This window comes from Lissotriton vulgaris, chromosome 5 (genome assembly GCF_964263255.1).
Source record: "Lissotriton vulgaris chromosome 5, aLisVul1.2, whole genome shotgun sequence".
Lineage (NCBI taxonomy): Eukaryota > Metazoa > Chordata > Amphibia > Caudata > Salamandridae > Lissotriton > Lissotriton vulgaris.
Genome location: NC_141693.1, coordinates 1349109569 through 1349137374, shown reverse-complemented (window position 1 = coordinate 1349137374; position 27806 = coordinate 1349109569). Strand labels below are relative to the sequence as shown.

General features: G+C 54.0%; 1 protein-coding gene across 1 annotated transcript in view; it reads right to left on the bottom strand.

The window, feature by feature from the left end:
- NRAS (NRAS proto-oncogene, GTPase) overlaps window positions 1–27806 on the bottom strand; it is a 200988-nt gene that overhangs the window by 76853 nt on the left and 96329 nt on the right. Inside the window, exon 3 of the mRNA XM_086923283.1 lies at window positions 13838–14016. Coding sequence (XP_086779409.1) covers window positions 13838–14016 — 179 coding nt within the window. The remainder of the gene's footprint in view (window positions 1–13837; window positions 14017–27806) is intronic.

Here is a 27806-nt window from a genome sequence, read left to right as displayed (position 1 = left end):
TGGGCCCTTGCCTGAGAAAAAGACTAAGGCTGCGTTTGCATATCGAGCCCTTACAGCGAGAGAAATGCCCTTGGATGACACCCAAACCCCCGCTGGGCTCCACTCGGAAGGATTCCCATACCCACCCTGTAGGAAGGTGGATACCGGACTATGGTTCTCCCAGATTTTGTGCCTAGTGTTTAGCTGGTTTTCGACTTAGTTGGCCTGGGTTCCTGCTAATCAGGGCCCCATGCTATCTGCTCTCACTGTAAAATGGACTCCATGTACTTTAGGTACATCTCCAATTGGATATTGGGTCACCTTATGAGCCCCTGTATAGTGCACCTTAGGTACCCAGGGCATAGGTGCATCCAAGGCCTACCGGGGGCTGCAGCATGTATTATGCCACCCCTGGCTGGCCATTCACATTGACAGAACTGGCTCACCACTCATCTGGGGCAAAGTCGTGTAATCACCCCTTGCTTAAGTATAGTATCCCTATACCTACCATTACATATAGACACATATCTACCTATAAGTCACTCCTATAGCAGGCCTTAACAATCCTGGAGGCAGAGTGCTTGGTTTTATGTGAGATGAGGCTCTAGCATGAGCTGAGCCTGTCTGCAGCGTTCGGACCCATGTCCTTATAGCTGTTCTATGATATAGCCATACCATATACTCTTAAGATAATCCTTGTGGTTAATGCTAATGTCTGTTTGGCTTTATCAAAACATGTTGTGTAAGGTCTCATACGCTTTGGAATACTATCCCCTCGCCACTTCTGGCGACAGGGGTAGCATTCCACTCTTTTTAGAGGGAGAAGACAAGTTGTTCCTAGTAATCCCGGTTAAAGTTAACCAGAGCCTCAGCATCACAAAATGGATGCTGCTGCCACAGACACAAGTCTGACCTCCTGCTGCTGAGAGTCCTTCCAGCGAGGGAGGCTTGGACAATAGGTTTCCTGTCTTGGGAGTTGCTAGCACCACCCAGGACATGGCCATAGTGTATAGGGGCAGGGAGGGCTGAATAAAATGAGACACTGCCTGGGGCACACAAGGTGTCCCATGCATAGTGCGGTTGAAACCAGTTGCTGGGGCACTCCAGCCACAGCTCTGGCGCGAAACTGGACAAAGGAAAAGGGGTGTAACCACCCCCTTCCCTGGTCCCACCCATAGGAGGGACCTAGCAGGTAATCCAGCCATTCAGATTGGTATATAGGTAGGAGCTGAGTCAAGAGCCTTTAGATTTATCCTGAACTGAAACTTGAAACGAAACTCTGGACCTTCGACATTCTATTGCAACTAGAAGACTGAAGAATCTCCCTTGTGGTCAAGGAGTGACCACCCTGTGCAAACAGGCACCATCCAGCGATCTGTGGTTTGCTTTGTCGACGCTCCCGCCGGAGCCCGATTACAGAGCCTGACAAGAACCAGACTTCCAGACTTCCTTGAGCCCGATCTACAGCCCTAGCAAAGCTGAGACCCGTGGAGGCGACGAGAGACGTGGGACCGGCCATCTTGAAAAACCTGCACCTTGCTACTTGTGCAGCTCCCGAAGCACCCTCGAAGCTGTGCATTGGGGATTGAGAAGCCCCAGCCCCGAGCACCTTCTACACCGACGCACAGCCCTCCACGAGTGCCGCGTGGGGCCTGCTAGTGTTTTTGTGCTCGACGCGTCTGTCCGGTCACTTGCCCGTTAGTAAGTGGCCTCTGTGACGACGAACCTACGAATCTACACCGCTGGCCTGGTTGCTCCAGGCTGGCCCTTGCTTCCCTGAAAAGGAGAAGCCCTGCAGACCTTGCTGGTCTGCATCAGAAGCCATCTTCGATTCCTGCGTGGGTTGCCTTTGCAAAGGCTTGTTGACTCCAATCCGGAAGCAGACACCGCCGACAGCGAGATCCTTCGTGGGACAGTCCGTGCCCAGCTCCTGGTAGTCGTCGACTCCTTCTGGTCCACGTGGCTGCAGAGACAAGCTTCACGCCATCACCGGATTGCTTCACGACATTGCCTGGTTCCTTCCTGGTCACTGGTTAGTGACCCAGACTCTGTCCCCTCTGCTTTCAGGTACTCTTCATCCTCGATCCGCCCTTGGATCCAACCGGACACTTCTCTCCTGGTCACCTGCAGCATCTTTCTCCAAGGCTCCATAGGATTCAGCAACGAAACCAGACACTTTTACACCTATGCACCCGGCTCCTGTGGGTGAGGTAACGAGAGTACTCCGGTGCTCCTGTGGGTATTAACTATCCTAGTGTCCTAATTTTCAGTAGCTTTCTCCAAGTCCATCCGGAAATGTCCTAAATGAACTAGTTTCCAATTCTTTCATTCCCATTGTATTCCTATGGTAACGTGCGTGTGTGTTAAGACACTGCACACGCCTCCCGTGGGCCTCCTACTTCCTATCCTTTGGTAGTATAGTGTAGCCCCAGCGATTCCCTCGGCCCAAGGCCTATTCCTTGTTCGTGACGTGGTGCTTATGCCACTATTTTAGTATAAGGTTTTACGTGCCCCTAGGGCTCTACTGTATATTGTGCAACTTATTGTATGATAATGGAGTATCCTGTTATGTGCTTTTGCCTCTGACCTCATAAAGAGTTCAGAGGGGTTGTGTTAGTAATAAATACATATATATTTTATATATAACCTGTGTGGTGTCCTTTCATTTGGTATTAAAGGGGTTACATATGGTAAAACAGCCTGCTTCACATGCCCTCTTGAGTTTAGCCTAAGACTGCTTTGTCCATGCTACCAACTAGGATAGCTGGTCTACAAGGTTGACTTTACAACCATCACCATTCGGGTTGTTTGGAACGATACAGGGTGCCCACTAGAATAGTGGACATCACATATCAGGCCAACTTCTCACACACCCTCTACCCCCATCTGCGGGGGAAGGCTGACTTGCCACGTCTTCACGAACAGGGAGCTGCTCCAAAACTTGAGAACCCAGAAGCGCTGCCCAAGAGAACTGTGTCAGGTGCCGGCACATGGGCTGGTGTGATGCTCACTCAGGTGCAGGGAGTCTGTACAGTTTCTCCACCCATCTGTGGAATACAGCGGAGTTAGAGATACCCAAGTGTGCATGTCAGTTTGGCCATCCTAAAGTGGGTGGCCAAACCTTACACTGCCTGCCACTCCTCCTCCCTGCCCCACACTAGACTGACATTGGCTCAGTCAGTAAAATAAAATGATAATAAAAGTCCTTTAAAAGAACTTCTTTTTTCTGGCTCGCAGTGGGGCGACGCTCCATTACGGGGGAGCCGCCATGGATTACTTTCCATGTGTAAAGTTAGAAATAAAACACTTTTTTTCTTATAAAAGCAAGTATTTGACTGGAGATTGATTTATTGTTCATACGGCTTGCATTTTGATTTAGGAGTGGTGTTCACTTACCTGTACCTACATTCCCTCCCCTAAAATGCCTCAACTACCACAGTTGGGCACAGAAGCCCATGTGTACCCAGTGACCCTCTAAAAGGGGCTCCGACACATTCACAAGAGAATCACGACCTGCATAATGCTCACCTTAAGTGAAATTAACTTAAAAAGGTGTGGAAATTAGGTAGCCTTGAGAGGGTGCTGAATTATGAATAGGCAAGCAAAAGAGCCTGTTTAAGAGCCAAGCTCAAAAGGTCAACTTCAATCACTAGAGGATGAGCACGCCAAAACAAACACAAGAAACTGCTCACATGTGAAGCCCAGCCAGGTAGAGCTGGATATGAACCAGACTAAGCTGCAGCTTAGGAAACCGAAATAGTGTATTTTGTGTCACTAAAAGATGATATGCAATAGATTTGTAGATATGTTACTTAGCTAAACCTAGACGAATGCAAGAACGGTACTTTATGAGAATCTAGAATTTCAAGTGAGCCACAAACGGTCTCTCTGTCCCAAAAGGGAAGCGATTATAGAGCATCATATTCCTCAAATAGAAACCAGCACACTAGTTTTATTGGCAGCACAAGGGAATGGTCAAGCAGTATCTTTATATTACTGGCACCATGGAAAACATTGAATTTCTAACTTGAGAAGAGTATAAAGGTATTAGCTAGAAAAAGAGCATTCAGGACCAAGTTGAGGCAAGTAACGGATCCTGAATAGACTATTGTATCAAGCTGAAAGCTTGTATTGCGTGTTCAGTGCGGCAGAGCAAAGGAAAGGAACACGTCCAAATAAAAGCTGTTAAAAACACAAACACAACAAGCATTTGCAATGCAATAGGTCTCGCACTAGGAAAGTTTGAGCTATTGGTCTTGTAAATGACAATTATTTTATTTATGTGTTGGTTTTGAAAATAGCTAAATTAATAGCTTTGTCATTTACAATGCCAAAAGTTATAACTTTCGCAAATGTGACACCTATAGCATTTGTAATGCAACATGTTTTGTATTTACGTGACTTAGATGTATTGATATTACTAATAACAATGGTTTTTAATTTTTTTAAATAATTAATACTTAAATAAAAGTGATTGTAATTTATAATGGCAATAGCTTAAACTTTTGTAAATAACTTTTGTGAAGATTATGTTCAGTGTATTTTATTGTGACGAAAATCCAAGAACAGAAGTGAAATATTAACATCTTTTTGTGACATTTGTAATAAAGCTTGAAACATTCAGAGAACATATTTGAACCAGTTGTTGAATGGTTGCACATATTGATGCTGTGATGGCGCGGAGTGATGCTGTGGCGTTCAGTGATGCTGTGATGGCGCGGAGTGATGCTGTAGTAGCGCATAGTGGTGCTGTGGTAGCGCATAGTGGTGCTGTGGTAGCGCATAGTGGTGCTGTGGAGGCCACGAGTGATGCTGTGGAGGCCCCGAGTGATGCTGTGGAGGCCCCGAGTGATGCTGTGGAGGCCCCGAGTGATGCTGTGGAGGCCCCGAGTGATGCTGTGGAGGCCCCGAGTGATGCTGTGGAGGCCCCGAGTGATGCTGTGGAGGCCCCGAGTGATGCTGTGGAGGCCCCGAGTGAAGCTGTGGAGGCCCCGAGTGAAGCTGTGGAGGCCCCGAGTGATGCTGTGGTAGCGCATAGTGGTGCTGTGGAGGCCCAGAGTGATGCTGTGGTAGCGCATAGTGATGCTGTGGAGGCCCCGAGTGATGCTGTGGTAGCGCATAGTGGTGCTGTGGAGGCCCCGAGTGATGCTGTGGTAGCGCATAGTGGTGCTGTGGTAGCGCAGAGTGATGCTGTGGTAGCGCAGAGTGATGCTGTGGTAGCGCAGAGTGATGCTGTGGTAGCGCAGAGTGATGCTGTGGTAGCACAGAGTGATGCTGTGGTAGCGCAGAGTGATGCTGTGGTAGCGCAGAGTGATGCTGTGGTAGCGCAGAGTGATGCTGTGGTAGCGCAGAGTGATGCTGTGGTAGCGCAGAGTGATGCTGTGGTAGCGCAGAGTGATGCTGTGGTAGCGCAGAGTGATGCTGTGGTAGCGCATAGTGATGCTGTGGTAGCGCATAGTGATGCTGTGGTAGCGCATAGTGATGCTGTGGTAACGCATAGTGATGCTGTGGTAACGCATAGTGATGCTGTGGAGGCCCCGAGTGATGCTGTGGTAGCGCATAGTGGTGCTGTGGAGGCCCGAGTGATGCTGTGGTAGCGCATAGTGGTGCTGTGGAGGCCCCGAGTGATGCTGTGGTAGCGCATAGTGGTGCTGTGGAGGCCCCGAGTGATGCTGTGGAGGTAGCGCATAGTGATGCTGTGGTAGCGCATAGTGATGCTGTGGTAGCGCATAGTGATGCTGTGGTAGCGCATAGTGATGCTGTGGAGGCCCTGAGTGATGCTGTGGAGGCCCTGAGTGATGCTGTGGAGGCCCTGAGTGATGCTGTGGAGGCCCTGAGTGATGCTGTGGAGGCCCTGAGTGATGCTGTGGAGGCCCTGAGTGATGCTGTGGAGGCCCTGAGTGATGCTGTGGAGGCCCTGAGTGATGCTGTGGTAGCGCATAGTGATGCTGTGGAGGCCCTGAGTGATGCTGTGGTAGCGCATAGTGATGCTGTGGAGGCCCTGAGTGATGCTGTGGAGGCCCTGAGTGATGCTGTGGAGGCCCTGAGTGATGCTGTGGAGGCCCTGAGTGATGCTGTGGAGGCCCTGAGTGATGCTGTGGAGGCCCTGAGTGATGCTGTGGAGGCCCTGAGTGATGCTGTGGTAGCGCATAGTGATGCTGTGGAGGCCCTGAGTGATGCTGTGGAGGCCCTGAGTGATGCTGTGGTAGCGCATAGTGATGCTGTGGAGGCCCCGAGTGATGCTGTGGTAGCGCATAGTGATGCTTTGGAGGCCCCGAGTGGTGCTGTGGTAGCGCATAGTGATGCTGTGGAGGCTCCGAGTGATGCTGTGGTAGCGCATAGTGGTGCTGTGGAGGCCCAGAGTGATGCTGTGGTAGCGCATAGTGATGCTGTGGTAGCGCATAGTGATGCTGTGGTAGCGCATAGTGATGCTATTGTAGCGCATAGTGATGCTATTGTAGCGCATAGTGATGCTATGGAGGCCCAGAGTGATGCTGTGGAGGCCCCGAGTGATGCTGTAGTAGCGCATAGTGATGCTGTGGTAGCGCATAGTGATGCTGTGGTAGCGCATAGTGATGCTGTGGTAGCGCATAGTGATGCTGTGGTAGCGCATAGTGATGCTGTGGTAGCGCATAGTGATGCTGTGGTAGCGCATAGTGATGCTGTGGTAGCGCATAGTGATGCTGTGGTAGCGCATAGTGATGCTGTGGTAGCGCATAGTGATGCTGTGGTAGCGCATAGTGATGCTGTGGTAGCGCATAGTGATGCTGTGGTAGCGCATAGTGATGCTGTGGTAGCGCATAGTGGTGCTGTGGTAGCGCATAGTGGTGCTGTGGAGGCCCCGAGTGATGCTGTGGTAGCGCATAGTGGTGCTGTGGAGGCCCGAGTGATGCTGTGGTAGCGCATAGTGGTGCTGTGGAGGCCCCGAGTGATGCTGTGGTAGCGCATAGTGGTGCTGTGTAGGCCCCGAGTGATGCTGTGGTAGCGCATAGTGGTGCTGTGTAGGCCCCGAGTGATGCTGTGGTAGAGCATAGTGGTGCTGTGGAGGCCCCGAGTGATGCTGTGGTAGCGCATAGTAGTGCTGTGGAGGCCCCGAGTGATGCTGTGGAGGCCCGAGTGATGCTGTGGAGGCCCCGAGTGATGCTGTGGAGGCCCCGAGTGATGCTGTGGAGGCCCCGAGTGATGCTGTGGAGGCCCCGAGTGATGCTGTGGAGGCCCCGAGTGATGCTGTGGAGGCCCCGAGTGATGCTGTGGAGGCCCCGAGTGATGCTGTGGAGGCCCCGAGTGATGCTGTGGAGGCCCCGAGTGATGCTGTGGAGGCCCAGAGTGATGCTGTGGAGGCCCAGAGTGATGCTGTGGTAGCGCATAGTGGTGCTGTGGAGGCCCAGAGTGATGCTGTGGTAGCGCATAGTGATGCTGTGGAGGCCCCGAGTGATGCTGTGGTGGCCCAGAGTGATGCTGTGGTGGCCCAGAGTGATGCTGTGGTAGCGCAGAGTGATGCTGTGGTAGCGCAGAGTGATGCTGTGGTAGCGCATAGTGGTGCTGTGGAGGCCCAGAGTGATGCTGTGGTAGCGCATAGTGATGCTGTGGAGGCCCCGAGTGATGCTGTGGTGGCCCAGAGTGATGCTGTGGTGGCCCAGAGTGATGCTGTGGTAGCGCAGAGTGATGCTGTGGTAGCGCAGAGTGATGCTGTGGTAGCGCAGAGTGATGCTGTGGTAGCGCAGAGTGATGCTGTGGAGGCCCCGAGTGATGCTGTGGAGGCCCCGAGTGATGCTGTGGAGGCCCCGAGTGATGCTGTGGAGGCCCCGAGTGATGCTGTGGAGGCCCCGAGTGATGCTGTGGAGGCCCCGAGTGATGCTGTGGAGGCCCCGAGTGATGCTGTGGAGGCCCCGAGTGATGCTGTGGAGGCCCCGAGTGATGCTGTGGAGGCCCCGAGTGATGCTGTGGAGGCCCCGAGTGATGCTGTGGAGGCCCCGAGTGATGCTGTGGAGGCCCCGAGTGATGCTGTGGAGGCCCCGAGTGATGCTGTGGAGGCCCCGAGTGATGCTGTGGAGGCCCCGAGTGATGCTGTGGAGGCCCCGAGTGATGCTGTGGAGGCCCCGAGTGATGCTGTGGAGGCCCCGAGTGATGCTGTGGAGGCCCCGAGTGATGCTGTGGAGGCCCCGAGTGATGCTGTGGAGGCCCCGAGTGATGCTGTGGAGGCCCCGAGTGATGCTGTGGAGGCCCCGAGTGATGCTGTGGAGGCCCCGAGTGATGCTGTGGAGGCCCCGAGTGATGCTGTGGAGGCCCCGAGTGATGCTGAGGAGGCCCCGAGTGATGCTGAGGAGGCCCCGAGTGATGCTGAGGAGGCCCCGAGTGATGCTGAGGAGGCCCCGAGTGATGCTGAGGAGGCCCCGAGTGATGCTGAGGAGGCCCCGAGTGATGCTGAGGAGGCCCCGAGTGATGCTGAGGAGGCCCCGAGTGATGCTGAGGAGGCCCCGAGTGATGCTGAGGAGGCCCAGAGTGATGCTGAGGAGGCCCAGAGTGATGCTGAGGAGACCCAGAGTGATGCTGAGGAGACCCAGAGTGATGCTGTGGAGACCCAGAGTGATGCTGTGGTGGTGCAGAGTGATGCTGTGGTGGTGCAGAGGTGATGCTGTGGTGGTGCTGTGGTGATGCAGAGTGATGCTGTGGTGGTGCAGAGTGATGCTGTGGTGGTGCAGAGTGATGCTGTGGTGGTGCAGAGTGATGCTGAGGAGGCCCAGAGTGATGCTGAGGAGGCCCAGAGTGATGCTGAGGAGGCCCAGAGTGATGCTGAGGAGACCCAGAGTGATGCTGAGGAGACCCAGAGTGATGCTGTGGAGACCCAGAGTGATGCTGTGGTGGTGCAGAGTGATGCTGTGGTGGTGCAGAGGTGATGCTGTGGTGGTGCTGTGGTGATGCAGAGTGATGCTGTGGTGGTGCAGAGTGATGCTGTGGTGGTGCAGAGTGATGCTGTGGTGGTGCAGAGTGATGCTGTGGTGGTGCAGAGTGATGCTGTGGTGGTGCAGAGTGATGCTGTGGTGGTGCAGAGTGATGCTGTGGTGGTGCAGAGTGATGCTGTGGTGGTGCAGAGTGTTGCTGTGGTGGCGCTGAGTGGTGCTGTGGTGGCGCTGAGTGGTGCTGTGGTGGCGCTGAGTGGTGCTGTGGTGGCGCTGAGTGGTGCTGTGGTGGTGCAGAGTGATGCTGTGGTGGTGCAGAGTGATGCTGTGGTGGTGCAGAGTGATGCTGTGGTGGTGCAGAGTGGTGCTGTGGTGGCGCTGAGTGGTGCTGTGGTGGCGCTGAGTGGTGCTGTGGTGGCGCTGAGTGGTGCTGTGGTGGCGCTGAGTGGTGCTGTGGTGGCGCTGAGTGGTGCTGTGGTGGCGCTGAGTGGTGCTGTGGTGGCGCTGAGTGGTGCTGTGGTGGCGCTGAGTGGTGCTGTGGTGGCGCTGAGTGGTGCTGTGGTGGCGCTGAGTGGTGCTGTGGTGGCGCTGAGTGGTGCTGTGGTGGCGCTGAGTGGTGCTGTGGTGGCGCTGAGTGGTGCTGAGTGGTGCTGTGGTGGTGCTGAGTGATAATGTGGTGGTGCTGAGTGATAATGTGGAGGTGCTGAGTGATAATGTGGTGGTGCTGAGTGATAATGTGGTGGTGCTGAGTGATAATGTGGTGGTGTGGTATTGCTGAGTGGTGCTGTGGTAGTGCTGTGGTGGTGCTGAGTGATAATGTGTTGGTGCTGAGTGATAATGTGGTGGTGCTGAGTGATGCTGGGGTAGTGATGATGTGGTGATGCAGAGGGCAGAAAGGCACAGCAAGACAGGGAAGGGGCAGGAGAGAGTGAGATAGAAATAGAGGAAGAGTGGAGAGGCCAAGACAGTGAAGGGGCAGGAGAGAGTGAGACAGAAATAGAGGAAGAGTGCAGAGGCCAAGACAGTGAAGGGGCAAGAGCGAGTGAGACAGAAATAGAGGAAGAGTGGAGAGGCCAAGATAGTGAAGGGGTAGCAGAGAGTGAGACAAAGAGTGGAGAAGCCAAGACAGTGAAGGTGCAGGAGAGAGTGAAACAGAAATAGAGGAAGACTGGAGAGGCCAAGACAGTGAAGGGGCAGGAGAGAGTGAGACAGAAATAGAGGAAGAGTGCAGAGGCCAAGACAGTGAAGGGGCAAGAGCGAGTGAGACAGAAATAGAGGAAGAGTGGAGAGGCCAAGATAGTGAAGGGGTAGCAGAGAGTGAGACAAAGAGTGGAGAAGCCAAGACAGTGAAGGTGCAGGAGAGAGTGAGACAGAAATAGAGTAAGAGTGGAGAGGCCAAGACAGTGAAGAGGCAGGAGAGAGTGAGACAGAAATAGAGGAAGAGTGGAGAGACCAAGACAGTGAAGGGGCAGGAGAGAGTGAGACGGAAACAGAGGAAGAGTGGAGAGACCAAGACAGTGAAGGGGTAGGAGAGAGTGAGACAGAAGCGAAAGGCACATGGCGAATTGCGAACAAATGTGAACATTAACAATGCAAAAATACAAGAAAGCAAACCGAAGTTGTGGTGTGTATGGACATAAGAACAAACTGCAGGAAGAAGCTGCCTCAGCCATGTCTGGAGGATGTAAGAAGGGGTCGACAGAAGGCCATTCCTGGCGAGGAAGCCATTTTGTTTTAACTTTGTTCAATCTTGCAACTTTTAAGCTGTCATATCAGTCGTTTTGTTTATATAACTTCTAGACATACCTGAACACACCTGACACTCAGAAATAAAGACAAACGTAAGGCCTAGCACATTGAAAGGCATTCAACCAAACAGATACAAACCCTGCACAATACATTAAAAAAAATGCATTTTATGTTGCTAAAAAAAGAGAAACAAAACAGCAATCCTTCCTGTTTAGTTTATTTTTAAAAATATCCCTGTCGGGTGAACGTGTTGTGTTTAGAAAGCACTTTGAATGTATTTGTGGGGGCACACAGTGATTGATGGCTGTTATAACGAGGCAACCTATTTTGCATCTGCTATAATGTTTATCAATGGAGAGGCACCTACTTGGTTCAGTCCGCTTATGTTCAATGCGGCTGGGAAACATTATCCAGAGCACTGTTGTGTCTTCCGAAGCAGCAAGGGAGGTGCTTTTGTTTGGTAATGCGTGGGGTGGTCTGTGTTGTGGCTCATATGCGGCTGGGTAACATCATCTGGAGCAGTGTTGGCTCTTCCGGTGCAGCCGGGGTAGAATGACGAAGTTGGAGGAAATAAAGGCAAGCGCCCTGAACCTCCTGTGCAAGTGAGTTACCAGCTGAGTTGTGATGTGTGAGCTTTTAATGGGCAGTTATAAACAATAATTGAGCTACATGCAGTCTGGATATTCCTAAAAAATATATTCTGGAAAGACTTTTATCTTAAACTGTTCTGCACATTTTGTAGCAGTCTGTCTTATACTGTTTGTAATGCACGTTTGAAACCTCCTGTGATTCTGGGCAAATCACTTAATCTCCCCGAGCCTAAAATGAATGTGTCCTCATGTAACGCAACTGGTGCTATGTAAAGCGCTCTGACCCGATTCGGTTCGGGTCTATTTCACGCTATATAAAATTGCAAAAAAAAAATAATGACTAGCCTATTCCCAGTGCTTTTTGTCACAGACTGGGACCTTGTAGCACTTAACATTCACCAGTCGCTATTCCCCACTGCACCAACCAGGATTTAATTTTGTGGCTTTTTGGTTACACCCAGAGAAATCTGTAGTACATTAACTAATAGAGGTTTCACAATATATGCCAGTACATTTTCCACTGATTAACTTAACTAGTATTTATTTCTCGTTTAAGCTGTCCGTTATTTTATATACAGATACCGGACGATGAAAGACCGAAAACAGTTCCAAATGTTTTATTTTGTTTTTTTTAGCCATGCCTTTGACCCCGTCCCATGCTCACTCGCCGTCCTCATTTCACACAGCATCATAGTTCCCATACTTTTTTTATCCAATTGCGAAAAGCCAAGGACCCTTTTACCAGACAAGTGAGAGCAGCGTCAGTTAGTCGTGCCTAGAGTCACAGACAAAGGACAAATAATAAATTGTAGCTCCCTCCTGTCGAACCCATGCTTTGGGTTTGCATGATTTAGGTGGCATTATTACAGCATCCCTGTGATGCGCAGTGTGTTGAACATATGCTGCCTGGGGAGGGCACCCCTAGATGGATTTGATGTACTGGGCGTTTCTAAAATATTTTAGTAACTGCTGCTTGTTACGCTATCGCACACATACATGCGGCGGGATACTTGCATGTTTTGCGGCAGTATCTATCTATCCTGCAGGGCAGTGACGTCGCAGTCTAGCGCCTCGTAGGAGGACGTCAGTGAGCTCCCGTCAAAGAATGTGATGTGCCGAGAGCTGCCGAGAGCTGCCAAGCCTCGTATCAGTAAAATACCCACTCGGACTAGAGCCAGAGTGCCTGCCTGAGCTAAGATTTTGTTTCAATATCCAGAAGGGGGCTAAAGAGATCCTGTGCTGCATGCCTGAATGATCACAGGAAATCATTCCAAGAAGCGTGCTGTGTGCAAGCAGCTGAGGCCGCCCGTGCCTGACCTCAGAAGGCATCGCTTCACAGCTCCTGCCAGCCAGGGAGACAGACAGGCAAGCCAGGATCCGCAGATACCCGGAGTTAATATTAAAAAATAAGCAACAAGAGGTGTTTAGGCGTTACCAATGAACGTGGCAAACAGGAGCCAGGCGGCACGCGATAAACAAAAATATTTATTAACTCGGTACTCGCCATTCATTAAAACAATAGCACTCCTAATATGTGGCTTGACCGGTAAAGAGACTAAGCAGAGTGCGACATGCAAAGGTAGAGTGGTAGAGCAAATAGAAATGTGTGAAGATATAGACAACAAGCCGTGAGCGTGCGCATCCCGAAACTGGAAGTTCGGGAGCGTCACGCCTGTCGTGGGGCGGGACTACCGTCTTCCGCGAAGCCCGCGCCCACGGAGTGAATGGCCCAGGAGCAGTCGTGACGCACAGCAAAAGTCAGGAGTGGCGGCTGAGGCCGCTGACGCGGTAAGTGGGGCGGGGTGGGGGCGGCGGCGGTATGTGTGTCTGTGTGCGACTGTGTGTATGCCTGCGTGTGTGTGTGTGTGCCTGCGTGTGTGTTTGCCTGCATGTGTGCCTGCGCGTGTGTGTCTGTGTCTGTGTATGCGTGTGGCTGTGTATGTGCGCATGCGTGAGTGTGGCTGTGTGAATGTTTGCGCACGGGAATATGAGGCACGAGAGGGGCACGGCGCCGTGCGCGCCCACGAGGTGAAATCTGCGCTCGTGCCCCTCTCGTGTCTACATTCCCAAATACGGGCAACAATAGATCTCTGCGCAGACTGTCTGCTCGACCTAAAACTCATCTGATGACAGGTTTATGGCATTCCCTTCCCTATCTTCTCTCATTAAAGAGGACAATCACTCTTACCTCAGTATCCTATAACAGCTTTACCTTTGTTCCTCCCATTTGACACCTTGGGTTTAAATTTCCCCTCTCACATGTTCTCCGTTGTTGTGTGTCCTTTTTGCTCGAATATCCTGAATATGCTCCTGTATCTCCAAACCCCTCTCACTTTTGCCTTAACTCGTGTTGTAATGCTTATGTGCATTTTCCCTGTCTCTTCATTCTAATTTTTAATTTAGAGATAAAATAGTGAAGTAGAAACCTTTTGGTACCTTTGAATTTTATGCGTTGCCTTATTTTGAGCGTTCTAAATCAACTGTGTACCCATTACTCTGGCACCCCACTTTTTCAGACAAAAACACGCTTTGCTGTTATTGCATACAAGAGAATACATTTGAAGCAGATTCCACAAGTGTGTAAAAGTCCTAACTAAATACCACACCTATAAACCATACCTGTAAAGGTTAACATCAGCAAAGGATTTGCTGTTGTTGATTGCAAACACACAAAGGAATCCTTCCCCTGTCCTCATATACTGGTCTCGCATGGCACTGTACTCTTCTTGGCCAGCTGTATCTAGAATGTCCAGCAAACATGTCTCACCATCGATAACTACTTGTTTTCTATAGGAATCCTAATAAAAAGGAAAGGAAAAGCGGCAGAGTTAGTTCATTCTTCACTTATTATTTACTTCGTACACAAGCCATATATACTTTAACCGCATACAGAAACCTTTACTTGCATGTTAAGAACCATCAAGTAGTTCTTACTAACACAAGAAGTCTTCTTCATATCTAAATACTGAACTATGGGTTCTACATCAGTTGGACTTCTGGGATCCTGGATAAATGCACTTTAAATCCTAACATACTTAAGTTTAAACAAGCATTGGCATAGCCAATAAGTCTCGCCTTTGGGACATTATAAGTGTTTAGCCATGCAACAGTTGATGTTGCAACAAGGGTATTGTACTGCGTAATTAAATACTTATAAGGTCCCAAAGTCGAGACCTATTGGCTATGCCAATGCTTGTTTTAACATTGCACTGTGTCAGTCCGACCTAAAAAATAAATAGCAAACTTATATTGACTTAAAAGAAAAAAATACATTAAAAAAAATAATCAAAAGGGAGTTAGAAAGATGGTCATTCAAAAGCGCTGTGTGAAACAGACACGGAAAAACAGGCTCTAGAAATAAACCAACTGAACAATGCAGATAGAGTTCTTTAAACTGTGCGGCGTTAGAACATTTGTCTTTAGTGTACCATTATTTCCAACAGTTGCTGTCGGCCCGACCTAAAAAACGGCAAACCTATTTTGACTTTAAAAAAAAACCTATAAATAAATAAATGAGACAATATTTAAAAACTTTTTTGTGTTCTCGTTTGCCAAAGCCAGAATACGGCACTTCAAAATATGTGGTAACTGGTATATTGAAAACTCTACTGGCCCCGGGCGCTAGATTACCGAGCTGCAGTTTATGGTGCTGGAAAGGAAATGTGTGGTTGTCACTCGCCCAATATATCAACAAACTGGGTTACGTCAGCGAGAGCATCTGTAGGGCACATTCCTGACAGTAGATTGCATAGAGGGAATGGGGGATGTGACATACAGCAGCACAGTTCTCTCCGCAAATAAATCAGCGTAAAAATCAACTCAACACTCGCCCTGACACAAACAATTAATAGCATGTCTGAGCTGTCACAAACCAATGAATTACGTATGTTGTGACCATTTAGGAAAAGTCAAAACACAAATAAGCTTGCAGCCGCCTGTCAGAACAGTTCTCGCCCCAAATACCCAATTTGTATGTTTGTGTGTGGCCGGGAAAGGTCGCGTTCCTGCGCTTGAATTACCTAAACCTACAAAAAAGTCTACCAGGTAGAAACGCTCATTTGCACACAGGACGGGGTGTGAAAATAATGAAAAACGTAAATAGGTTGCTGACTACATATCTACCAATCCAATGCTTTGAGAAGTTTTGCACCGAAATCCCTAGCCTCTGCTCAAAATGTATTTAAAAAAAGACTTTACTGCCTCTTCGTCTCCAACATTTCTTTCAAATAATACCCTCAAATGGGTCAGGTTTTACCTTTTTTAGGGCTTCGGGCTAAAGAAACAGTGAAGTACTATTACTTCTTTCATCCTTTGAAGAACATAAAGGCTGCCCGCAGTGCCCGAGTGAAACACGTGGTCGTGGCCGGGGGACCGTCCTACGTGCAGTGCGTAAACCCCACTCATAGAAACGGAGTGAGGTCACCGCTATGTGCCACTTGGTTTGTGTGCAGAGCGGAATGCTTGCAGCAAGTTAACAGAAAAATTTAATAAATTAATGCACCGACTGATTGATTCATTCATTCGGATTCCATAGAAAATCGATAAGTACAGCTGTGAAGTGCCACAAATGCAATCTGGGAATGAACGAACTGACTGATGAACACAGCCCGACCACCATGTCCTAAATATTGGAATTTCTTACTGAACAAATTTATGGGCCCGCCTGGTCTACACTGCGTCATGATAGAGCAGCGTGGCTGGAATACTGTAGAGCGCATCCAGGGCCCTGGGGAGGCACTCGGTGAATGGCGCACGGGACGGCCACTGTTGGACCCGGCCTCGTGGCGTGGTCCCACTCCTCCCGCATGGCGGCCCCTGGACGACATCGACCCCGGTCCTGCGGCCTGAAGCTACCCCCTTCAACCTTCACGAGAGCCACTACTCATTGCGACCCCAGGCTCTCCCCTTCCAGAACAGGGCGACCCTACTCGCCCCACGCTGCTGGTCTGACCCCTACCCCGGGCCACCCTCTCAGGCCCCGACTCCATCTTGGGCCTTCCACGTCCAGGCCCCGTGGCCTCGGCCCGACCTCGGCCCCAACGAAGCCCCGACATCGAGGCACCAAGATCCGACCAGGTGGTAAAATGGCCACTTGACGGATCAATGAGGAGAAGAGTTTCGATGGCCCTCCAGCCGTCCCCCGACGCCTGGTTTCGATCGCCCTCTGGCCTCCCGGGCGCTGGCTCCACCCCCCTGCTGGGTGTCTGGACACTCATCCCGGCCCCTCTGACCCCCAGGCGCGAGGGTCCAGACATCAAAGGACTTCAGACCTATATCTGGGGCAGCTCTGAAATGGGTCGGGAGTTGTATCCTGGAGTCGAGAGCCCTGCAGGTTGAACCGCGGCTGACCTTGAGACGAACTCACTACGGAACCCTGAACCCTATTCGGAGCCCTGCTGGCGCTGCCAGACTTCGCTGAACCATCTTCGGAGCCCTGCTGGCGCTGCCGCGGCCCGACCCTGAGGAACCCCGCAGCTCGAGGATTGAGAGCTGAGCGCAGGGTATCCCTGTACCAGGCTGGTACCAAGACTGTCCAGCTACCCCCTTCCCACAGTTACCGAGACGTTAAGGATCCCTCGATCCATTTGTACATATATCACCGAGATAACCTGCCTTGATTGCTGATAAAGACGTTAAGAATCTATCCCTATGTGGTGTCCTTTTGTAGTGGTGTGATTGCTCGCCTGTCCGATTCTAGGAGAGGAACCTCGCCAGGAGGCCTCTCGACGGCGCTCAGCCAACTCCAGAAGGAGAGGTGGGTCTCGGGGTGGTCAGCCAGACAACCGCGGCCTCCCCCCTAGGATCGCCTTTCTAACATTGGTGGCAGGCGGTGCGATCCGAGCCGACGCAAATTGTACAGAGAGTGACTCACCCACTGCTAACAGAAAAACACTACAACCATGGCTACCAAGGAAACCAGACCAACCACGGAGTTCCAGAAGGAATGGTTGGAAGACTATAACCACAAAGAATTGAAACAATTCTGCAAGGACCTGGGCATCGCTACCACCGGACTAAGCACCAAGGACGATTTCAAACAGGCCCTACAAACATGGGTAGAGGCAGGAGCAACGCCACCCCAGAACGAAGACAACACGATCCCAGATGTGCACCCGGAAACCATCACAACCGCAGCAGAGGAAAGCAATACCAAAGTAAACGCGGTCCTCTCCCATGAAGACGCCCGAGAGCGAGAAAGGAGTCGACTCCACGAATTGGAGCTCGCCCGACTCCTTCTGGACGGAGAACTACAGCTGGCCGAGAAAAAGATAGCCCTTGAGCAACTACGGCTGCACGGGACCTGGAGGAGAAACGAAGACAGAGGGACTTAGAGGAGAAGAAGCTCACGTTCGAGCACGAGCGTGGTTTAAAAGAACTTGAGATCAAGGCCACAAATGGGGAGGCCGGCGCCTCCGGGAACCGGAGCCCACCTCCTCCTGCAGACACGAAGGTCCACATCCCCAAAGATGTCGTCAGAGAATACTATAAAAATACTATAAAAACGACGACATCCAACAATGGTTTGAGGCCTACGAGGTAGCCATGACCTTGCACTGGGTACCGCAAAAAACTGGGGTGCCGGCTTGTGGGGGAAGTTCGTCAACGAAGGGAGAGACGGGGGGGCGTGGCTTGGACGCCGATCGGGATGGCGGCGTGAGCTCGCAGCTCCGCGCGGAATCCCGCTAATTCTCCTGTCTTTGGCACCCTGGGCGACCAGAGGTCGACGCTCCTGCCCTCTGAAGGGTGAGGGGACAGCCGGGCACAGACGGAAAGTTGCTGGGGGACTGCCGGCCCCGAGGAGACCGAGTTGGGCGACGGCCGAGGTGTTGCCGAGAGTGAGAAGAAAATGGCGCCGATGAGGACGGGCAGCCCCGGACATCAACTTTGAGCCGAGTTGTCGCCGGCTGGCGGGAGGCCCTGCAGCCGATAGATGGAGACATTGGGGACAGAGGCGCCAGTTCCTGAGGTCGGGGAACATTGAATTGCCCCACCCGGGCCTTGTAGTCCCTCGCTGGCCGCCATCTGTCTCCTTCTTCCCCCCTCAGGCTTCCGAGGGGACCGGCGGAACAGTGCCCGCCACGCTGGCCATTGGTCCTGAGGGCATCGGTGGCGGCGCTTGACCCTGCTCAGTGCCGGGTAGTTCGCGCCGGACTACGAGAGCAGAAGCTGGCCGGCTTGCTGGCCTGTGACGCAGTATCCTGAAATGGCGGCGGCCGGAGGGCTGGTGGCCGAGGAGCGCGCTGAGGGGGACCTGGCGGCATCGTCCCGGATGGGCGAGACCCCCCCGCCGGAGTCGGATCAGGAGCAGCGGCTGCACCGACGTCTAGACGCCATACTCGATGCGATCACCTCGACCAAGGAGGCGCTGCACCAGGACATTGCACAAGTGGCCACAGGACTGGGGCTACTGCGAGCTGACCATGCGAAGCTGGCAGATAGGGTCAAGGACCATGATCAGTTGCTGTTGGACCTGAAGCCGTCGGTGGTGACCGCAGAACACAGGATCACGGATATATTAGCCCGGTTGGACTCGCTGGAACGACGGGCGGAGGATGCAGAAGGCCGCAACAGGCGAAACAACGTGCGGGTCGTAGGCCTGCCGGAACGAATTGAGGGGGAGGATGCGGTGGCCTACATGGAGAACTGGTTTCGCACAGTGGTGGCACCGGAGGGGCTTACTCCTTTCTTTACTCTGGAGCGAGCCCACAGGGTGCCCGCTCGCCCGCCAGGGCTTGGCCGCCCCCCCGACCGATGGTGGTGCGGCTCCTCCATTATAAGGACCGGGATCTCCTCATCCAGCGGGCTAGGATGTCGGGCCCGTATGAGGTGGAAAACAGCAAGGTCACGATCTTCCCGGACTACACTCAGGCGGTCCAGAAGAACAGGGCATCGTTCCTAGCGGTGAAGAAGGAGCTCCGGGAGGAAGGCATCCAATATTCCTTGCTCTACCCGGCCAAGCTGCGGATCATACTTGACGAAACTACGCACTTTTTCCAGACCCCAGACGAAGTTTGGCAATGGCTGGAGTCGTATAGAGCGGGGACGGACAGGTCGCATAAAAGTAGGCGAGATCAGCCTAAGCAGCCCCGGATCAGACAATCGCAGCGCATCAGGTCCCGCAACAGGTGCCAGCAGGAGAAACGGGAGGCTCAAATGGCTGCGGAAAAGAGAGATGCGCTCGCAGCGACGGCGGCCATCACGGGGTCGCAACGGAACAGTGACCGGGTGGAAACGGACTCGGGCGGAGAAGGCAGCAGAACGGGAGAAGACCTCTCAGAGGCGGAAAGCTCGAAGGGGCCGGTGGTGACCCCCCAGACTTCTGATGGAATATTTTGCGGTTGAGACTGTGCTGGGACTTGCTCGAGACCTAATGGTAGGGCGGTATCCTGTTGGAGATGAGTGGGTTGCCGGAGGGGGGCTGGGCGCGCAGTAGGGGATGAGGGCGCGGGGTGCGGGCTCCGCTAGCTGGGATCGGCGATAACTCACCCCCCTTGGGCCCTTAAGGCCTGCTGTGGTGGAGACCACAGGGTAGGAATATGGGTAGTTGGTTCGAGGTTTGGATTGGGGCTGACATTGGGTTTGTAGGCTCTGTCCTGGGGTGTTTTTTTGTTCAGGGTGTGTTCTGGGGGGGGCAACTGCTTTGGAAGGGATGTGAACTTTTGTTACTTTGATCGGACTGCTCGATGTTGGTATGGGGACATTACCTAACCTGAAATGCCTGACGTGGAATGTCCGGGGGCTACGAACTATGGTTAAACGCCACAAAGTACACGCATACCTGGTGCGAAGAGGGGTACAGATTGCTATGCTGCAAGAAACCCATCTGACTAAAAAAAGAGTGCGCTGCGTTGCAAAAAAGATGGCGGGGCCAGGTGTTCGGCACCACTTACTCAGCATATGCCAGGGGGGTGCTGATTTGGGTGAGAGCGGGGATACCGTTCCAGGTGCTGAATCAAGTGGTGGACCCTGAAGGTAGGTTTGCAGCAGTGGAGGGGAGGTTGTATGGAAGGGATGTGGTTCTCTGCTGTGTGTATGCGCCAAATACTGATCAGGCTCGATATTTTGATGGCCTCTCTGGGTCCTTGGCTTCTTTCCTGGCGGGCCCGATAGTGTTAGGGGGGGACTTCAACTCGATTACGGATGTGGCTCTGGATAGGTCCCATCCCCCCCTAGTAGACTCCCCGGTGCGCAAGTTGGCCATGCACAGGAAGGATTGGCAGGACAGATGGGGGTTGCGGGATGTATGGCGGGAGCAGCACAGAGACACCAGGGATTATTCCTTTTACTCTGCTCTCCACGCGCTGCATGTGAGGATAGATTCGGTGCTCTGTAGTGGGTCACTAGCCCCATTGATCTCTCATACGGAGTACTTGGCCAGAACTATTTCAGATCATAACCCCCTATTGGTACACATCCAGTGGCAGCGGGAGCACTCGGCGATACCAACATGGCGGCTTCGGCCGGAGACGCTAGAGGACTCAGTATTCCATGACGCTGTCCAGCAGGGTATCGGCCGTTACTTTGTTGAGAATGAGGGCACGGCCACGAGTCGGTCCACTGAATGGGATGCAATGAAAGTGGTGGTGAGAGGGGTGTGCCTGGGTAGGTTTTCGAATGCTCGTACGACTGTGTTGAATGCACTTATGAAAGCGGAAGAGACTTTGAGAGATGTGGAGCGCCGCAGGCCGGCCAGCCCGGACTTACAGACCCAGTTGTTGGAGGCGAAGGAAGTGGTCGCCGCCGAGACGGAACGGTTGAGGTGTTACGACTACAGGCAGTACACCATTAGAGCGCATGCAGAACGGGACAAGGTGGGCACACTCTTGGCCAGACTTGCTAACCCGGAACTTAGGGGTTGCCCGATCCTTAGCATTAGCAACGCACAGGGGGAAATGGTGTATTCCCAGGCAGCGGTGTTGGAGTGCTTTCGGGTGTACTATCGGGAATTGTATCAGAGTCAGTTGGGAGTGGAGGTCCAGGACATAGCGGAGTACCTAGGGGCGAGGCAGCTTCCGGTCCTAGATGAAGAGGACGCGAAGGAGTTGGGTGGCCCGATCACGCTCACTGAAATACGGGTGGCTATTAAACATATGGCTCGTAATAAAACGCCCGGGGTAGACGGGTTACCAATAGAATTTTATCAGCAGTATGCCGACAGTTTGGCCCCCAGGCTCCTGGTGGTGTACACGGAAGCTTTTGAGACAGGAAGCTTGCCTGGGTCCATGCGTGAGGCCTGGATTGTCCCGCTCCTGAAGCCTGGTAGGGATGCAACGGACGTGAGGTCCTATCGCCCGCTGTCCATGTTGACGGTGGATTACAAGATCCTGAGCCGGATACTGGCCACCAGACTGGCCCCACACATGACGGGCCTGGTGCACAGGGACCAGGCGGGGTTTATCCCCACGAGGAGCACGGCGCTGAATATTCGCCGCCTGGTGGGGATAATGGACGCCATCTTGGATGGGGACGGGGCCCAAGCGGTCCTGTCCGTGGACATCGAGAAGGCCTTTGACAGCTTGGAATGGACCTTCCTGGATGGAGTGCTGGAGAGGTTTGGCATGGGCGAGGGGTTCCGCCGGTGGACGAAGGTCTTATATGCCTCGGCGACGGCGCGGGTGCGTTTGGGTGGACTGGTGTCTGCGGCATACCCGGTGGGTAGGGGCACGAGACAGGGGTGCTCCCTTTCCCCCTTACTGTTTGCTCTGGCGATGGAACCCTTGGCGGTCCATGCGAGGTCGGGTGACTATTATACGGGAATAACCAGCGGCGGGCAGCAACATCACATATCGCTGTATGCGGACGACCTACTTCTGTATCTCGATGATTCGGCGCGGGCCCTGGAAGGAGCGATGGACCTGTTGTCGGAGTTTGGCCGGCTGTCGGGACTTAAAGGTCAACTGGGCGAAGACCTGTGTGTTCCCGCTGAGAGCGGAGTCGCCCTGCCCTGCTCATGACTTGGGGGTGCTCTGGGAGCCATCTTGCTTCACTTATCTGGGAGTCCGCATCTACCACGCGGCCGCGGACCTATTGGAGGGCAACATCGGTCGGTGCGTTCGGGCGCTGAGGGGCAGCATGGCCTTCTGGTCGACCCTTCCGCTGACGGTTCTGGGTAGGATAGCTCTTTTAAAAATGGTGGCGCTCCCCCGCTTCCTGTATTACTTCCGGACGTTGCCTATCTGGATTCCTCAGGGAATCTTTAGAGACCTGAGGACGATGATTATTGGGTTCCTATGGGGGCATGGCCGCCGTAGAGTGGCGCTGAGCACGCTGCTTCGCCCCAAGGTCGAGGGGGGCATGGCTGTACCCGACTTTGAGCTATATTATCTAGCGGCGCAATTGCAGGTCCTCACGCAGAACGTGGCCAGGGTGTTTAGGGGGCCGGAGGCGGATCGAGAGCAGGGGATACCACGCCATGTGTTGTCCTACATCGTTATGCAGCAGAGACTTGAGTTGCGGGGCCTCACTATGGAGGAACGGACGCTCAGGCTGTGCTGGCAGAGGAGCCTTAGGAGAGCGAAGGCGACACGGCCTTATGCGCCGGAGATCCCGATCGGTATGCTGACGGCCTTGCCGCACGGGGGTGACTGGTCCCCATTGCTGTATTGGGAGGAGGCGGGCCTGCAGGTGGTAGGAGACCTGTACATCGATGGGGCCCTGGTACCCTTTGAGGTGCTTCGGGAACAGTTCGGGCTGCCTGAGGGGGGGTTTCTCCTACACGCGGCGGTGGTGGCGGCTATACAGAAGCACTGGAAAGGGGGGCTCATGGAACCGACCACGACTATGGCGCGCCAGTATGTGGTGATGGCAGCGGGCACGTTTAAGGCTGTGACATGCCTCCATAATAGGATGCTGAACGAGGGACTGGAACCGCTCCAGGGGCTCAAGGCTAAATGGGAGGAGAGTGTGGGCAGACCCATTCCAGACACAGCGTGGAGTCACATCTTGCGGCGCACGTGGAAGGGCACGAGAAATGCGCGCTTCCAGCAAGTGCATTTCTATGTGCTCCATAGGGCCTACCTGACCCCCGAAAAAATACAGCGGTATTTCCAGGTACAGGACGCTCGGTGCCCGCGGTGTTCGTCTCTAGGAGCGGACATGGATCATTTGCTCTGGGGGTGCTCGCATTTGGAGGCCTACTGGGCGGAGGTGGGGGACCTCTTAAACAAGGTGACCGACAGGGAGGTGGAATTTGATATGGCGGCGTGCTTGCTGCTCTGGTTCCCGCACACCAAACACACCAAGGTGACGAGCAAATTTATTGATCTGGGTCTGATACTGGCGCAAAGAGAAATAACATGGCATTGGAAGTCCAAGGGCGGGCCGTCACTGCGGAGATGGAAGAACGAATTGCTGCGGTGGTCTGAATGCGAGAGTGTGCTCCGGATGAAGCAGGCTGTCAAGCTTGGTAATGAGAAGGCTTTGGATGCAGCGCGTGCGTGGGAGTCGGTGGTGCAGGCGTTGCGTGATTCTTTGGTGGAAGATGAGGACTGAGGGAATAGGACCAGTGGACACTGCGGGGCAAACGAACACAGAGTTGTCATTGACACTGTAGTGGATCCATCCAACACATCAGCACGAAGCACACACCATTAGCAGTTGCCGGGGTGGGGACATGGGGGGTTGTTCAGTGGGAGTTTGGGGTGGGACGGCAGCCGGGAAGCTGGTTGTCTGCAAGGGCGACTTCGAGTTAAGTGGGTCAGTTAGGTACCGCGCGGAGCTAGAAATGGTGGAGAGGAGCGGCCAGGTATGATAGGCTCCACAGCGCTCGGAGTGGGCCCTGGAACGGACAGTAGCGTTGATCACGCAAGCGGAATGGCTGACGAAGGCATTGTTGAGGGTGGGGGGGGGTAAAATGCAGATACGTAAAACGATCTTTCGACCATGGTCCCTATGGGACGCTCACCGTGATGTTTTCCTACCAAGTAGAGTATTATGCCGCCCGGCCTCCGGGATGCGGGCTGAATGGCTGTGTATGATATACGCTTTACTGTTGATCGGGGGGATGTCACAAGTGGACTTGTTGATTACTTGTATTCTGTGGTTTCTAACTCTGCAATAAAAACAAATTTAAAAAAAAAAAAAAAAAACGAAGGGAGAGGCGCCCTACTGGAGCTCCCAGACGCCGAGATGACCTCTTACGAACATATGACTCACCCCCGAGATGTACCGGCAGCGATTCAGAGACTGTAAGAAAATCCCCGGTCCTACCTGGGTGGAGTATGTGAACTTCTATAGTAGAGCCCTAGAGGGGTGGATCAAAGGCAGCCAAGTCACCACCTACGAGCAGCTGTTCAACCTCATTGTATGGGAGCACCTTTCCAATAACTGTTTTGTCAAACTCAGGCAGCATCTCCTAGACAGCAAGCTGACCGAGCCACGTAAACTCTCTGTTGAGGCCGATCGGTGGGAGAGCACCCTGGTCCCCCGGAACTCGATGGGAGACCACGGCCGAGCTCCCCAGGGGCCCCACCGTCTGCGAGGCGGCGGAGGAGGAGGCCAGAACAGGAACCGAGACTCCCCCGCGGTTCCTCCCCCGACCAACACTTCGCCCTCCCTGGCCAGAAGAGGGGCCCCCCCAGCACGGCCGGGGCCCCACCCGAACGTTATCTGCCACAAATGCCAGTGTCCCGGTCACTATGCCAATGACCCCAACTGCCCAATGAACCAGCGATCCGGCGCCACCGGCCCGCCAAACCGCCAGATCGCCGCCGCCTCCCTGGGAGAGGAAAGGGGCGAATAAGAGAACTATGACCAAGACCAGACCGAGTGGGAGCCCGCCGCCATGTCCCTGGTATGTCTGGGCGAAAGAGACATGGTCCCCGGGCCCATCCCGGGCAACACTCAGAAGTACCGCCAGTGGGTCACCATTAATGGACACCGGGCCGAAGCCCTCCGCGACACGGGAGCCAGCGTGACGGCCGTCCGTTGCCACCTGGTGAGCCCTGACCAAATCCTGCCCAATGTACTGTGCCCTGTGCGGTCAGCGGACAATTCAGAGAGCCTGTGCCAGATGGCCCAAATCCCCTTTGAGTGGGGGGGGGGGGGGGGGGGCATGCTGAAAGTGACCGTCCGGGACGATGCCCCCGTAGACTGCCTCCTCGGGAACAACCTGGAAAGTTCCCCCTGGGCCGACGTCGAGCGGAGGGAGCCTCTGGGGATGCTAGGCCTCCCAGAGTGGGTCTGTGCGACCACCCGATCCATGACCGCCCAGCCACCACCCCAACCGAAGAACCGGAGTGGCCCGAGCCTCCGCCGCCCGCTGTCTCCGACGACTCCGACCCTGAGCCCGGTCCACTGGGGCCCAACCGTGAAGAAATTGCCCCGCTCAGCGACCTCCCGGACCTTGCCCAATGGCGCCAAGAAGGTGGCCCCACACGAGAACAGTTCCGTCAAGAACAGAAAACGTGTCCCTCCCACGAGGGGATCCGACAGCAAGCCGCCGCTCAAACCGCCGGAGAACCCTCGGGTCCCACTGGGTCTATTGGGACAACGATCTCCTCTACAGCGAACAAAAGATTGCCGAGCTGGGGGCCAGCCGGGTGCTGGTGGTCCCCCTCCTGTTCAGAGACTTCCTCCTGAATCTGGCACACGATGTGCCCCTCGCCGGGCACCTGGGGCAGGAAAAGACATACAGCCGCCTTGTGACCCATTTCTACTGGCCCACGATGAGGAATGATGTAAGCAAACACTGCTGGACTTGCCCCACCTGCCAAGCCAGCGGGAAGAGCGGTGGGAAGCACAAGGTCCCCCTACAACCATTCCCAGTCGTCAACACCCCATTCGAACGAGTGGGGATCGACATTGTGGGACCCCTGGAGCCCGAACATCTCAAGGTCACCGTTTTATTCTCGTCCTGGTGGACCATGCCACCCGCTATCCCGAAGCCATCCCTCTCCGGACCGTGACTGCTCCCGTGGTGGGCCGGGCGCTGATGGGGATCTTCTCCCGGGTGGGCTTCCCCCGAGAGGTCGTCAGTGACCGGGGTACAAACTTCATTTCCCGCTACATGAAGTCCCTGTGGCAACAATGCGGGGTCACGTACAAATCTACGACCCCCTACCACCCCCAAGGGAACGGACTGGTGGAACGTTTCAATCGAACCCTCAAGGGGATGATCATGGGCCTGGAAGAGCCCTTGCGACGTCAATGGGACGTGTTGCTGCCCTGCCTCCTCTTCGCCTATTGGGAGGTCCCTCAGAAGTCCCTGGGGTTCAGCCCCTTCGAACTATTGTACGGGCACCCCGTCCGGGGTCCCCCAAGTCTGATCAAAGAAGGCTGGGAGGTGGCCGTCCAAAATACTCCCCCCGACGTATACCGGTAGCTCCTGACCCTCCGAAACTAGACTCGGCGGTTCCGGGAACTTGCCAAAGACAACCTCAAGGCCAGCCACGAAGAGATGAAACGCTGGTATGATTTAAACGCCTCTTCCATTGAGTTAGAGCCGGGCCAACAGGTCTGGGTCATGTCCCCGGTCGAACCATGTGCCCTCCAGGACAAGTGGACTGGGCCCTTCAAAGTGGTGGAGCGCAAGAGCCCCGTCACATACCTGGTGGACATGGAGTCCCCCAGGAACCCCCTCCGGGTCCTCCACGCCAACAGGCTCAAACCCCACTTTGTCCGGACGGAACTTAGCCTCCTGATGGCTACTGACGGCCGGGCCGAAGACGACTCCGAGCCCCTACCGGACCTGCTGAGCGCCTCCGAGAAAGATGGCTCCGTGGAGGGAGTCAACCTCTCCTCCGCCCTGACCCCTGAACAACACCGAGACTGCCATGATCTGTTGGGACAATTTGCAGACTTGTTTTCTCTCACCCCCGGAGTCACCCAGTGGTGCGTCCACGATGTCGACACCGGGGACAGCCCGCCTGTGCGACACCGTGCCTACCGAGTTCCCGACCGAGTTCGGACCTGCATTCAATTGGAAGTCTCCAAGATGATGGCTCTGGGAGTGGTCGAACCCTCTGACAGTCCGTGGGCCAACCCTGTCGTCCTGGTCCCCAAAGCCGCAGCCCCCGGCGCTTCTCCCGAACTAAGGTTTTGTGTAGACTACCGGGGATTGAACGCCGTCACCCGGACCGATGCCCACCCCCTTCCCCGGGCTGATGAACTGATCGACAGCCTGGGGGCGGCCCGCTACCTGAGCACATTCGACCTAACCTCCGGCTACTGGCAGACCGGACTCACACCAGGCGCCCAATAGCGCTCCGCTTTCTCGACCCCCGATGGCCACTACCACTTCAGGGTGATGACCTTCGGGATGAAAAACGCCCCCCCAACGTTCCAGAGACTGGTAAATAAGGTGCGGCGGATAGGCTAGAGGAGTTCAGCGCCGCATATCTGGACGATATCGCGGTGTACAGCCTCCACTGGGCCGAACACCTCCAGCACCTCCGGGAGGTCTTGGCGGCCCTCCGCCGGGCCGGATGGACCATAAAAGCAAGCAAATGCCAGATCGGCCAAGGTTCCGTGACCTATCTGGGACACCAAATGGGGAGCGGCCAAGTGGCCCCCCTCCAACCCAAGATCGACGCCATCTTGGCCTGGGAGCCCCCGGTCACCCAGACAGCGGTCCGAGCCTTCCTGGGGC